This window comes from Phasianus colchicus, chromosome 11 (assembly GCF_987193195.1).
Source record: "Phasianus colchicus chromosome 11, bPhaCol1.hap1.1, whole genome shotgun sequence".
Lineage (NCBI taxonomy): Eukaryota > Metazoa > Chordata > Aves > Galliformes > Phasianidae > Phasianus > Phasianus colchicus.
The window spans coordinates 14,977,588-14,992,035 of NC_143446.1; the positions used below are offsets into that span (position 1 = coordinate 14,977,588).

The window sequence follows — 14,448 nt, forward strand, 5'->3', positions numbered from 1 at the left end:
ATGGGCCACAGAACAAAGGACAAAACCATCAGAATGGGGGCTGCCAAAGTGAGAGAGGGCAGGTTCCTCCCTGAACACCCCAACCATGGTGCCCTTGGTGCTGCTAACCTTCTGGTGGCTGCTGCTGCTGTTGTTCAAGCTGCTTCTTCCTCTTTGCTTCAAGAACCGGGTTCTCATATTGTGTCTTCCGGTTGATGTGGCTGGGGATGAAAGAGAATGATGAATTAGGAAATCTGTCCTGTGACAAGCAGGGATCACTGTCAGGTGTGAAACCTCTCTGAGGAAGGGAATGAAAAACCAAACAATATCAACAGCAGCGTATGTGAAGCAGTGCTCATCTGGGTGAGCCAAAAAGCCTGCTTAAGAAAACAAAGAGGATTCCAGTATCAATATGATGTCTGAGTAGGAATGGCAGATTACATCAAATACATTAAAGCAGCGATCCATTCTGTAAAAAAAATGAAATTACAGCAGGAAAGGTGAGGTCTGTCTGATTGCATTTTTAAAGACAGGCCTATACCGTCACTGCTTTAACTGGGCTCCTAGGGGCACAGCCATTCTCCAGCTCATTAGAGTCAAACAAACAAAAAACACAGGAAGTCCCAATACCTGGTAACATCTGCAGCACAGCTGAGCTGCTCATCACCCATTAATTCAGTAGTTTCTGTAATCTCTCTTCTACTGTAAAGTTTCTCCATCGCTACAAAGAGTTCCCACCGTGAGGGGATGCACAGATTGAATTGTATTTTCTTAAAGCCCACCTCTGTGTCCAAGGCAAGGCTTACCTTTAAGAACTTGTTATTTTATTGTCTCTCATCCCGCCATGTCTTTAATAGATACCAAACACATTTTCAAGTCATTATGCTATGAGCACTGCAAAGTGCTGGTTCTGAACTTTTCTGCTGAAGATCAATATTTAAACAACCAAAGAAGCAAGTAAAAGCCAGTTCATGAGTTTTGTAAAAGATTTTCCATTTCAAGATACCTTCAGATAGTTAGGAGAAATTAGAACAATTCCAAAAAATGATACAGTTTAAACCTTTTTGCCATACAGTTGTCTCTCAAAAAAGACTATTAAGCAGTAATAATGGAGTGCCTGAATTAGAAGAAAGAGACAGATGCTCAAATTAAAACCATTTTGCCAATTTATAGATAGTAAGTAAAATAAACTTATGCCTCATTGTTGTTACTTTCCAGTTTAATTCCAACAGGAAGGAGTGCCATAGAACTAACTGGCATGCATAAGTGAAGTGATGGGAAAAAAAGCTGGAGAAATTTCTTGGCGTGGCATTTAATAGCAGAAAAATATTCTCCATGTCTTTGACAAATAAATGTCAAGCCTTAATTATACAGTTTGCTAACCTTGTTTCCCTAGGCACAGATGGTAGGGTCAGAAACGAGCCAAAGCAGACAGAAATTGCATTCCATGTCTATTCTGAGGGCTATCGTAAGCCATCCTAGCAGACAGGAGTATACACATAATTAAAAATTCATTTTATGGGGTCAGTGATGAAACAAAACTCAGCTCTCCAGTTTCCCAAGGGAGGGATTTGTCGTTCAGATAAAGGAGCTGTTCTAATTCTGGCGAGAGCTGCGCTAACCCCTAACTCTAGTCTGAACAGCACAGCCCAGCACAAGAACCTCTGTGGGGCGGTGTGGGTACACCAGCTCCTCCACACCTCCTTACCACGCTCCTTACAATGGAGCAGGCACAGGGCTCCACGTAGGATGCTGTTGGAATGCTGCAGAGTGAAGCCCCCACTGCCCACCAGCCCCACCAGAACCACAGCACAGCACTTACTCTACATAGTAGACACCATATACGGGATCCTCAATTTTCTCCCAACCAGCAGGCAACTCTGGAAATAGAAAAAAACATTACTGGAGATCAACAGAAAGATGCCCTAGCTCTTCAATGTTAGGTTTGCTCTTGGCATCAAATGAACAAGTGGTCGATAAGTTTTCTTTCTGGGACACCACAAGTACCCTCATGGTTTGGCCACCAAAGGCAGAGCAGCCCTCCATGGAAGCAATAGAAACGGACGCAGTGAACAGGTCAGATTTATTTTAACACCAGCATACGAAGATGGGTGAGACTGCAGCAGACTACAGAAAGAGCATTTTCCTCTTCTGTACCAGGGCCAGGCCATTTAGGATCACCCCTGCTGATAACAGTGTATTTTTTGACTCATTTCTTAGAGATTTACATCACATGGCTCAGCCCCCAGCCCAGTGTAAATGTACATCTTGGAACAGGACAAAAGGAGTTTAATGTAAACGCCCAGCATATGGAAACCACCCATGTGGGGCTGGCACACACAGATGTAATCTCACTGCATAGCACTTAATGTAAAAGCACATATTGCCATAATCATATGTAACAGAGATTCCCTTTTTTAATTGGCATAATTAACAAAAAAACAGTTCTGAAGATGAAATTAGTGTTTGGAAATGTATCCACTTTTGTTCCTGTTGATTTTCTAGACTGCATATACTACTTTAGCTATAATTAGTGAACATAATAAAATCACTTCAGCATCCAACTGAGGGTTATTAAAGCTGCATGTATTACTTAAGGGCCTGATCCTTGTCCTACTCATTTAAACACAATGTTCCTATTGGTTGTGAGTACTGAACTTACCACTGGATCCAGTGGTGTAGTTCTACAGTATTGTAACTCAACTCAAAAGAAAGCTTCACCGTGCAATGGACTGTGCAATTGTGCTCCCTGTCCCACAGCCTCAGCACATTCACTTTTTTTTAAAGTCACTGTCAGATAATATACATTCAAATATCCAATGCAAAATAATTCCTCAAGATTTAACACTAAATTGACAAGACCGATAGTGAACAATCAGTGTTCATTTATTATCAAATGCAAAGAGTTATTTTCATTAACAGTATCAATTGCTCAACCAATACAATCAGCAATGGCCCGTTAATTTGGATAAATGTAACTATCTCATCCTGCCTTAAGAGACTTCAGCTACGTTGCCATAAGGACAGAAATATCTCCAGACTGGAGATGAACAGAATCTATACAAACACACATGGGCTAATTACTCAAAGTTTATGTCTGTGTTCAGAGTTGGCTGAAGATCAGATGAAATTGACTGCATGGTTTTCGCTCCACATTCCCTTATTTGCAGACAGAAGGAAGGTTTTTCATTCCTATCACTGTCTTATCCTTATTGGATTAAACTTCTTTGGATTCCTTGAGACATAAGCAATTAAATGCAAGCCAGTGCTAAGATTTGAATATAAAAATACTACACAAGTTTATCAGACAATTGATTTGAAATGGATGCTTCAGAAACTGATATTCCTTCACATTATACAAGCAAGAAGACTGTATGAAAACAAAAGTTAGAAAGCAGAAGGTCTTCAAAGTGTTTTTGCAAAGACCTATCTCTGGTTTGCAAAGGAGTCCTCTCTGGTGAACACATTCTGGGGCCAAGCTTGAAGAATTTCAATACAGCAAGATTAAAACTAGCAAGCAATGAGGGACATCACGAGCTGTAGCTGCCATTCCATTCTTAACTTGCCCCATGGTGAAAGCAGAATGCCAAAGACCAAGCACTGGAGGAGGAAAAAAGTGAATATGGGAAGGGAGATGTAATGTATAAATGCCTCAAAGTGAGTTTTCCACCATTTTTCTTGCTCACTTATGTTTATTTTTTAGTACTGTTTTTGACTTTTACATATAAGAATACAACGCTTGTCTTCTGTTTATGAACAGGTTTTTATGTTAAATTTTGTTTTGTTTTCTTTTCTTTTAAAGAATGCCCATGGAAAAACAGAAATCCAATGTTTTCTTAATGCCAAAAATGCTCTTGTGCCCAAACCACGTCAGGCTACTGGACAGTTTTCTATCTCTTCAGCATTCCACTTAAAGAATCTATCTCTGTATTACCAGAAATACCAACACAAAAAACTGCAGCTTTCAACACATTACTTGTTGATTATGTAGACGCATTTTCAGACTTCTAAAAGCCTTATGAAATTTATCTAACAGCAGTAATCTCCACAGAAATCTAAACCATTATTTTCCATAGCCACGTTGCACAGTCGAGCTTCTTAGCTGCTTTAAATAATTCATCTCCCTTCTCTACCTCTTCTGCTGCACTGAAGATGACCCAGGGTATTAGAATTTTTCATAAACATAAGACTTCAAAAATACATTTTGCACCATTAGGAGTCTGAGCGAGTCACGTGGTTTTTAATTTGGCATGTAGCATTCTGCAGCCTCAGGGCATTTGTTAGCAGGTAAATTCAATGGAAAAATACCCAATTTTACACTTTTAAGTCTGAGGTAAATACACGGACTCCTGCTGAGATGCTCTTGTTTAGTGCTCTGTTCTACAGAGGGAATGGATCAGTGGATGGATTCCAGCAACACAACTCCAAAAGCAGGGATTTGGGTTGTACCCAACCATAAAGGAGCCGGAGATGAGTTCAGTGTACACAGCTCACACTGCTCCCCATGTAGGTGAGTCCAGGAGGATCTGCCCAACCACATAACAACTGTACTCCAAAGCCTAGATTTCTTTTAGTGTGATGTTCTAAGAACACAAGGGTGATAACACAAGAGGTGATCTATTACTCCGTCTTGAGTCCATCTCTGTGAAAAATACTTCCACTTTCCATTTTCTCATATTCGTAAAGCAAACTGCAGATACACTGCAGAGCAATTTATTTGGCAACAACATGTTTATATAAACGCTGGTGCACTTAGTGAACAAGCTGTATGTTTTCATGCCCCCTCGCTAATGCTGAACCATTTCAACATCTCTTTCTTCTCAGGGCGTTATTTGCTAATCTCAGCAGTGTATCAATGGGCTGTGATCTCAACAAAGCTCTGCTGCATTACAACAAAGGGAACATCTCGTGATGTTCAAGCAAAACACCTGGGTGCAGAAGTGCCTGCGGAACTGGGGCCAGGATTATCAAGTAATGAGTCTTCCTGCATCTGTTTTTCAACCCTTCTCCTCATGCACTATTCCAGGTATATTACCCAGGAGAACAGCTGCTGGTGCAGTGTTAAAAGTCACTCAAAAGCTGCTGGCTGCCAATGACCTATCAATCACACGAAAGCAGGAAGCAAAATAACTTGCAAATCATGACAGACACTGGAGGTTAATTCTCTGGTAATGCAGCCCTCCTGTATGCACAAATATAAACTGTAAACACAGTCATCTTTAAAGCAATAATATACCAAGTGGAAACAAACCCCTTTGCAATCTCGTGCCTTTCAGTGCACTAGAGCGTAGGTGAACAGAAGTAACAACTACCTCCACCATCAGCACAAACAGAACGAGCACAGCTGACATTAGATATCAAGACAGCACTCTTCACAAAAGGATGCAGCAAATGAAAGTGTATCACATCATCGAAAATCATCTGTTTATGAAATCATCTACTGAGGCAAAATGTTCTGCTGCTTCATTCACAAGCTCAGCAAAAGCATCCTGTGTAATACTGAAACTTCCTAAACCACTATTTAATTCTCTTCTCTGGGAAATATTTTTACCTTTAGCCACTTGATTTCAACTTTGGCAACCTCAGGCCTCACCCTGAAGCCAGTGATAACAGTGTAAAAGCCCCTAACTTCTACAGGGGGAAATAACTTCTAACAAACCTTGCACAATTAAGGCCCTCCAGCTTTCTTCAAACCCTGAATCAGTAAGAAAATCTGTGTAAGAGCAAAGGAAGACCAATACCTCTGTGGGCTAGGGAAGTTTTGTCGCTAAATTAGGCTTGTTGAAATGAGCAAAATCGAAAGATGCAAAATGACAAAAAGGAGAAAGCAATTAAAGGCTTAACACAGTGCAGTTGAAGTCAAACATCAAAACGAGAGATGGATGATTTACCTAGTTCACTGTCCAGTTCCTCCGTGTGTACCCCTTCTTCTCCAAGGGAAGAGCAGTAAATGAGATAGAAAAAATTAAAAGAAAAATTCAGATACCAGCACCAAGCAAGAAATTCCCTACAGCAAACAGCAGAACCAGCACTAATTTTCTATAGATTGAGCCCAAGCTTCCCATTTATCACAATCTAGTGACCAGAATATTGATGGATTTCATGTACATAATGAAAAAAAAAATGGAATTCCTGTATCAATGGGTTACTTGCATGCCACAGTTTGATGTGGCAAAGCAACACGTTCGTATACTCACTGCAGTGAAGCTTCTCCCTCAGATCTGCATGGTCTGACCTTTGTAATCCATTCTGCAGACATATGGATCTATCAGGCGGCCAGACCTGAATGCCAATGAAGAAATCTGAGAGAAAAACCTTGCATCTAAATAAGAACTAATGTAGCAAGGTTCTCAAGAACAGACCTAAATTTGTGTGCATGAAAGGTCTGACTGACTTCACTGTACCTACTCAGATGATTTAAGATGGATGTGAAGCAACTCATGACTCATTTAACTGGAGCCACAGGCTCACACCGAAGTCCAGAGGCATTGGTAAAGGCATTGACAGGAATTCTACAGTTTTAGAGGCACTTGGGACAAAGATCACATAGTTTTTCAAACACACAAAGCCATCAATATTCGCTCTTGCTCCATTTATCATTATCTGCTCCATATTCATAAGTTAACAGTGACACAGATGATTAAAGTATTGCTTAGCCTATAAATAATAATAATGCAGTCAGAAAATGAAGGATGATGACAAAACCAGAACAAAGATGGTAAAAACAAACATGGACCTAATATGGTAAAGCATAAGCCATATAAGTGAATAACAGAAGCAAGCAGAAGGTGTAGTGTCATAGTACTGCTCTTGAAAATTTGGACACCTAGAAAACACTTTCCTGATCTGCGATAGGTTCTACCAAAACATCTGTTCAGGAACATTAACATGAAATATGAGCTATGATAGCCTGAACAACTTGAAACTACCAGCAGCTTGTCAGGGACACACCTCACAGAGAAATAACACCCGACAGGCTGGAAAGAACATCCAGCAGGCACAAAGTCCACAAACAGGATGGGATCGAGCCTGAAACTCACATGTACACACACACAACACACACAAAAAATGGAGCTAGAGTCCCATGACTTCAGTGGGATCCCAACACGACCCTCACCAAAAAACGTCCAATTTCCAAGATGCAGTAAAAATAATTTTCTCTGTTCTTAGTGCTGTGACGTACAATTATTCTTATGTGCGAAGCAAGATCAGAGCAGCCAGGCAAAACACTGCAGTGCACTGCTGCACTATGAAGCAGCTCGTCTAATTACTGAATATTAAGAACGTTCATTAATGAGCAACTTGGTGAATGAAGCGGAGGGGCACGTGGGACGATGAAACTTCTTAATTCTAAGGACATGATAAACAACAACGTTGCTACTCTGTAAAATTATGAACTAAATTAAAAAAAAAAAAATTACCCAGCTGTATGTCTCCAATCCCAATTAAATAAATCATCCCAGTGCTTGCCTTGTAATTGCAAAGAGGACAAGAGGTCTAGAAGGCTTTCCCCTCTGCAAGGAGAAGTGCCGTGTGATGTTATCAGGGCTACTGGGATGGTGGCTGAACTGCCAGGACAGAAGCTGTGCTCCGGGGAAACTGCCCTCAGAAAGGATAAACCTTCTGCTGAGCCTTTGCAACCTCCTCTTTAAACTGCCAGCAATGCTCAATTGCAAGGAGGAGGGAGTTCTGCCTGCGTATGCTGTGATTTAATTTTGCTCCAGTTCTGATTACCCACTGACATATTCATTTTTAGGCCCAGAAAGAGACCTTCATTGGCGCAGCTCCTCCTGACAGCTGATGGCTCTGCTCAGTGGGAGCAGTTGATGCCCGGCTGCACAGACGGCTCCTCATGTCCTGCAAACCTCACACGTGAGAGGAAGGGGAGGTCTGAAAAACTGCACGTTGCAAAAATAGGAATGGGGCTTTGCACCTATCAGTAAAAAAAGTCAAATAGAAAAGACGATCCTTTCCCAAAATAAAATGGTGGTCGGACTGGATGATCTTAGTGGTCTTTCCAACCTTAATGACTCTATGAAAATCGTAACTGGCAATGAGCTGACTCACACCAGTAGGAGGTTAATCACATTGCAAAAATTAATTGCACAAGGACAGCACCAACATGCATAATGTGAACCCCTTCGCTTTTATTATCTGTCCACATGATAGCACTGTGTTAGCCAAAATGATTCACTAGGATACCAATACCTTTTCTGGTCTGAAGACAAAAGTTTTCCCAAATGTTCAAGTTGTTTTTGTCATTAGTCCCTTTTCTTTCAGCACAGGGAAAGAACCTCCATTAGCTGCCCTGCCTTTGGCTATTCTAAACTGGACAGTGGCTTGCATTTCCAACATCTCAAGGAATACAAAATTACATTGGTGCAGATTATCACTGGCAAAAATCTACCATTTCCAACAGAATTTGCTTTTAGCAATCCTAACACCAAGTGCACCTCCAGACTTTAACATTAAAAGTGAAGCAATTGAGTTATTTCTGCCCAAATGCAATTCAAGTAAACCAGGTTAACACGATGGAGCCCACTGAGGCCCTGATGTGTTCCTGCTACATGGGGACCCACGGAGCTCTGGGGTACGGTCAGCACTGGTGTGAACTGGAAAGCCTCTGCAAAAACAGAGCCTCATCCTTCTACCACCTCTTTCATTAAACAATCAGCCTTCCTGATGGTTTACACACACAGACAGTGATTTTACAACATAATGAGCATCACCTTTATGCACTTACTCACGAATATTATTTTTTTTACATATTTCTGAACACAGGTTATTGGAAAGGAAAGAGAAAGGCAATGGACCAAATGCATTATTATTTAGCTATTTTCAGTCTCTTACCATCATCTTCACATTCTTCTAGAGGCTTCTGCTGTTTGCTCAGGCACCGTGGATCTAGCCAAGATGTTGTTTTTGTATTATGGCTGGAAACAAAAAATGGAAATTTGACCTTTGTTAATAAACCAGAGCTGAAGTATCAGCGACAGAAAAATATATATCCTCTGTATTATTCAGTAGACCTGAAGGCATACTTTTGTCTCAGTAGAAACAGCACTGCAATTTGCTATTCTGCAAGCTAGCCCACCAAACCATGGGAATCGTGGCATTGTAAAAACAAGGTGAATAACAGAAAGCTGAACTGTGAAAATCAGTGCTCCTGACTGGCAGGAGGTATATGAAAGCTACAATATTGTAATATGAATTTCTCAACTTTTGGCTTTGGTGATTTGTTTCTTAATTCCAGGAGCTGTCTCAGAGCCATTTGCCTCCCGATGAAAATACATAAATTTCCTTTCCCCCATAAAACACACAATGACCTTTCTCACTGCAGAAGACCTTTAGCGTTTGTTTGGATTTGGCTCTCACATTAGTCAAAAGCAAAACTTCCAGTGACAACTTCTAATTACACCAACAGAAATGTTCTGTGGAAGCCTTGGATAGAAGCAGAACAGCTTTGCTTTCAACTCTTCCTTCCTACCAATCCCCCAGCAGCCTGCCAGTGCCAGTCCTGGTGGTAAAAGCTGCAGTGTGAACAACCTTACAAGTCGTTGTCTAAAAATTATCTTCTTCCATCATTTCATTTGCACATGGAGACAAGCTCGTAATATGCCCCAGCCTGATGTCATCACAGACCTGACATGCAAAGATAACCCTCTGGTCCCTGAAGTGCTATTTGTCTGGCTTAGTCTTCACTGCTGAGTTTGAAGCTTCAATACCGTAGTAAAAATATTCTCCTTCAAGGTCTCGGAGAGGTTTACAAGCTTAACCTCAGCCTCACACCAGCCTCGTGACATAGGAAATGCCATAATGAGGGCTGTGATCCTTGAGGAACTAACACCTGACCAGCAAACTTGTATTTATTGCTAGGACTTGTAACTGCCCTGCTCCTAGGATCTGAACAGTTGGATATTTGGAAAACAGTTGGATAGTTGGAAAAGAGTTGGATAGTTGGAAAATTTTAGAAAGAGTGGTAAGGATTGGAGCAGGCTGCTCTGGGAGGTGATGGGGTCACTGTCCCTGGAAGTGTTCAATAACTGTGGAGATGTGGCACTGAGGGATGTGGTCAGTGGGCATGGATTGGGGTTGGACTTGGTGATCTTAGCGGTCTTTTCCAACCATAGTAATTCTATGACTGTTAAAAGTCATTGCTTTACACATCCTGATGCCCCGCCTGCCCAAGGCAGGATGAGCAAACTGTTTTTTAAACCTTTTGTATGCTTCAGAGCAATGGATCGCCAGCTAGAAACTGAATGGCAGAAATTCAGCAAGTCGGGCAAACTAAAAACAACAAAGCAGAGGGGTCCTGCCAACTTATAAATAGGAAAGTCTGTAGCCTAGCTGAGAAAAATGGCTGTGGGAGGACAGCAACTGAATATTTACATATTTCCTCCAATTTGGCATTCAGCAACCCGAGGCTCACAACTGTGTTGTTTGTTGAGGCATAGAGAATTTAGCTGAACACCTTTCGTGGGACGGGATTGTGTCAGACCTGCAACTGGTCTGATCTACACGTAGGATAACAAGGATTGGGATACATGGGGTAACGAAAATCCAACTAGCACACCAGTTCAATGTATTCTGAGGACAAATCACTTCAGTTACAAGCTCTGCCCCCCCTGGACCTGTGCTGGTGGTGTTTCCATACTGCTCCCTTCTGCACCACAACTTGACAACTCAAAATGCTGCAGATGATGGTTACAGGCATCTGAGCCAGCTTGGATGTATCAGCTCATTAGCTTGATACAAATCAAACTAAATTGTTTCTAGGTTCAGACTGTCCTTAGAATTAATAGAAATGTGGCCATTCAGCACCGCATCCACACCAACATGCTCCTGCACAGAATCACCCCATGCATCTGTACCCCCTAAATCTGCACTGCAGGGAAGGCAGCAGTTGGTGTTCTTCCAGATTTTCCCATTAGGCAGCGAGGTGTGGATGCAGACTATATTTTTCCACCATGCCTATTGTTCTCCTGCGAAAGGTCTAACATTATTTGAGCTGCTTCCACACTAAGATCTTCAAAATTCCCCCAGTTTCTCCAGCATTCTGGCACTCTTCTCTAATGTGCTCCCCTGCCCCTGTAGCCAAGAGAAAACCTGCAATGACGAACCTCTCCTTGGCTTCTCCCAAAGCTCAAATCAATTCCTCATCCCTCCCTCTGCTTGCACAGCTAAGGCCTCGAGTTTCATAAGCTAATTGAATTTTAATCTAGCTCAGCTCCACAACAGGTCCTGTTTTATAAGTTACTCCTATCTCAATAAATCTAGACAAGTATAATTAGAGACTATTATTTATGGCATGAAGAAAAAATCAATATCATCATAAAGCTGCTGACAGCGCAGAGCTTTTAGGCAAAGCCTGTACAACACCAGGTGCTTTTTGCTTTCCTGAATTTACTGTGCCTGCTTTGCACAGAACTGTGCCTCCTGCAAACCACTGCAGCATGTTAACACGTTTGGCTCTTTTGACAATGCACAAAGCCCACAGCCTGGCTCTGTGCGGGAGCGGAGGAATTCCCCTGTCTTTGAACTTGGGAGTCATCTGGACGTTAATCCAATCAGGAAATGCAAAAGCCCTTCACAAGCAGTAAAGAACTTTTAGCTCCGCAACATAACACTAAATATTTCATACACACACACACACACAGTGCATCCACAGAGGTTTACTTATGCCCATAGATGGGGAAGAGATGGAATCAGAGCAACAAGAATGAGGTTTACTCTATAAAATAGACTTCTCCGTTCTCGGTGTAGGCCATCTCCCAGTTTTCTGGCAGAGGACCTAGGTTATCCTCGGCAGAAGGAGGTAGGTATTGAGGGAGGCTCTGAGATGGTTCCGTGGTGGGAAGATTGGTGTGGCTATCAATCGCAGACGGTGGGGCTGTCTCTCTGACGATATGCGTGTGATGCTCGTCTTGGTCACCAGACTCTGCTGCAGACAAAACACATTTTCCATATTGAGGATTAGGAGAATAACATTCCCTATCTGAAGAACGATCAAAAGGAGAGATGCTTTACGTGGCAGCCAGAAGCTCAAAGTCAACAAGCCAATGGTGAGCTTCTCTAGCAGTGGTTTGTTTTTTTTTTTAATTAAAAATTAAAATGAATGTCAGCACTGCACCACGTGTCCACATGTTCATAAGTGCCTGTCTGAACCGTCTAGAGAGCTCTACTACACAGACCTACACTATATCCTACCAGTCAAAGTCACTAAGAGGTATTTTATGATGTATTTGTCCCTTCTCCCTTGATGGAAATACTGTTCACGCTTACATTCGTGCTATTTTGAGCTATATACATGAAGCAGTGCTGATCATCCCCCCTATTCCTAATTACAGCTAATTACAGACACCCCCTCCCCCTCAGTCCAGTTTTTTGGGATGCCCACTAATGGCAGCTCCTGTTCTTTTTCAACCATGCATGCTGCCTTCACAAAAAGATGAGATACTGAAAATAATAAGCTGGAAGAAGATGGAAAAAAAAGATCTAGACTACAGCAGCACTCTCAGATGCTTGCTTTCTAGCCTTCCCGCTGTTTGATATTTTTAGGTAGAAGCTGACAAGATAAAAAGGCATGAATGAATCATCGCCAGCTTAAGACTGTGAGTGTAAACATGCCACAGCCTGAAAAACACAAGTCACTGAGAGGTCTGCTGAGGAAGAGGGAGCATCTTAATATGACTAGCACACTTATACGTGAAATGAGCATAAGGAATCACTTTGGTATAGGAGGAATATCTCTCTTTTCTTGATTCTGTGCCATTTCATGGAGGCAAGGGGCCAGGGTGTGAGAATGTTGTGACAAATGAGCTGCATCTTCCAGTATTTCATCTTGTTGAAATAAAACGAGGGAAATAAATGATGCTACAGCCAGTTCAGGGGCAAAGCGCTGAGATGAGTGGAAAGGAAGGCAAATAGCATCTCTCACTGGCTTCCTCCTAAAAACAGGTCCTCCTGCAAGAGGAGTCGAGCTCGCTGCCACCTCACAACCCATGAAAAATTACCCTCAGGTAAAAAAACTTCATAAAGGAGCTGGAAGGCAGAGACAGGAATTCGTAGCCTGGGAAGGATGAGGCCAGCAAGCAGTGATTTGAGTTGGAAAAACGTGAAGGGTAACATCCAAGCAGATCACAACCCTCAAAACCACTTGACACGAGAAAGACCAAAACTACATTTTGGCCTAAATCCTTCTCAAGCTCCACGGAGATGTGTGAATTTATATTACAAGAGTTTCTAGTGATCTTTCAGCCAATGTTTGAGGATAACCAGAGAGGCATTAAGATCTGCACTGAGCAGGACGTGACGCCTCATTTCCACAGCACACAGCCCTCAGCCTGCTGGAAGGGACCGTGGGGAAGAGGATCTTGTAATTGCATGCAGTATCTCCCAGTGAAAGGAGGGGGACAGGACAGTCATATATTTTAAAAGGAGCAATAATTAGTTTCAAATGTGCCATGCCTGAACTATTTCATATTGATTTTAATGACTGGAACTCAACCACAGGTCAAGCTCTTCCTTGAACTTTCTGAGCTTGGCTGAGATTGAACTGACAATGAGCTGACAAAGCTACAGACAGAACTGAGGTTCTGGGCTAGTTCACAATGAAGACGAATGTATCTCATGTAGTATTCAAGATCATTTCAACTTAGAAAGTTTCTGATTTCCAGTGGGAGACTTATATTTCAAGCTGACTGTCCACAAAGCGAAGTTCAAAATGATGGCATGTTCCTTGACATCAGAAGTAATTACACGATTCTTTTTAAGAAGAAATCTCTGCGTTTGCCAGAATGATTAACTCAGAGCATAAAGGGATTTACAAATGTTACCTTTAATTTCTACCAGACATCATTTCATCTTTCTGTACTTAAACTTGTCATTTGGCTCAATGGAGTAATTGAAATCTACACTGGAGTAAGTGAAAGCAGAATCTGTCTGCACCCAACAGACAATTTCTGAAAGAAATATGAATGTGTCCTTAATGATGAAACTGCACGTTACCACAGAACATCTTTTATAAAATTCTCAATTATTCTTCACTGTTTAAGAACCCTGATTAAAAATCTAGCAGTCTCCTACGCCGGAGGACTTTAAAATGCAAGGCTGCAAAATAAAATGCCTCCCAGGAAGCAAAACCCACAAACAGACAAATTAACCCCTCCAAAGATCTCTCCCGTGCACCCTAACTGTCAGACTGTGGTATTTTCCATTTACCTGTGAAGCTACTGCTCATTTCAGGTGCATCATCCTCTTCCTCATTCTCTGTGTGCACTATGCCAGCATTTTGCATATCATTGTAAGACTTGGTTCGCTTTGGAGTTGACTGCTTGGAGCCAGACTGCAGGTTTTGCAGAGCATCGGTGGAAGTCACTTTCCCACTGAGGGGCTGGCTGGGAGGCTTGGGCGTTCCATAATAGTTACCTAGGCAATAGAAACACATTTGCATCTTCAGAAGGGAGCAGT

At 41.9% G+C, this 14,448-nt stretch overlaps 1 protein-coding gene across 21 annotated transcripts in view; it reads right to left on the reverse strand.

The window, feature by feature from the left end:
- Positions 1-14,448, reverse strand: part of MAGI1 (membrane associated guanylate kinase, WW and PDZ domain containing 1) — a 288,713-nt gene that overhangs the window by 54,181 nt on the left and 220,084 nt on the right. For 10 of the 21 annotated variants that reach the window (XM_090148386.1, XM_090148380.1, XM_090148379.1 and 7 more), the window contains 6 exons: positions 14,200-14,406; positions 11,710-11,920; positions 8,830-8,912; positions 5,871-5,909; positions 1,802-1,859; positions 109-200 (listed from right to left, as the gene is read on the reverse strand). In XM_090148386.1, the coding sequence (XP_090004512.1) occupies positions 109-200; positions 1,802-1,859; positions 5,871-5,909; positions 8,830-8,912; positions 11,710-11,920; positions 14,200-14,406 (690 nt within the window). The remainder of the gene's footprint in view (positions 1-108; positions 201-1,801; positions 1,860-5,870; positions 5,910-8,829; positions 8,913-11,709; positions 11,921-14,199; positions 14,407-14,448) is intronic. The other 11 variants (XM_090148394.1, XM_090148390.1, XM_090148388.1 and 8 more) reach the window with 2 other exon arrangements.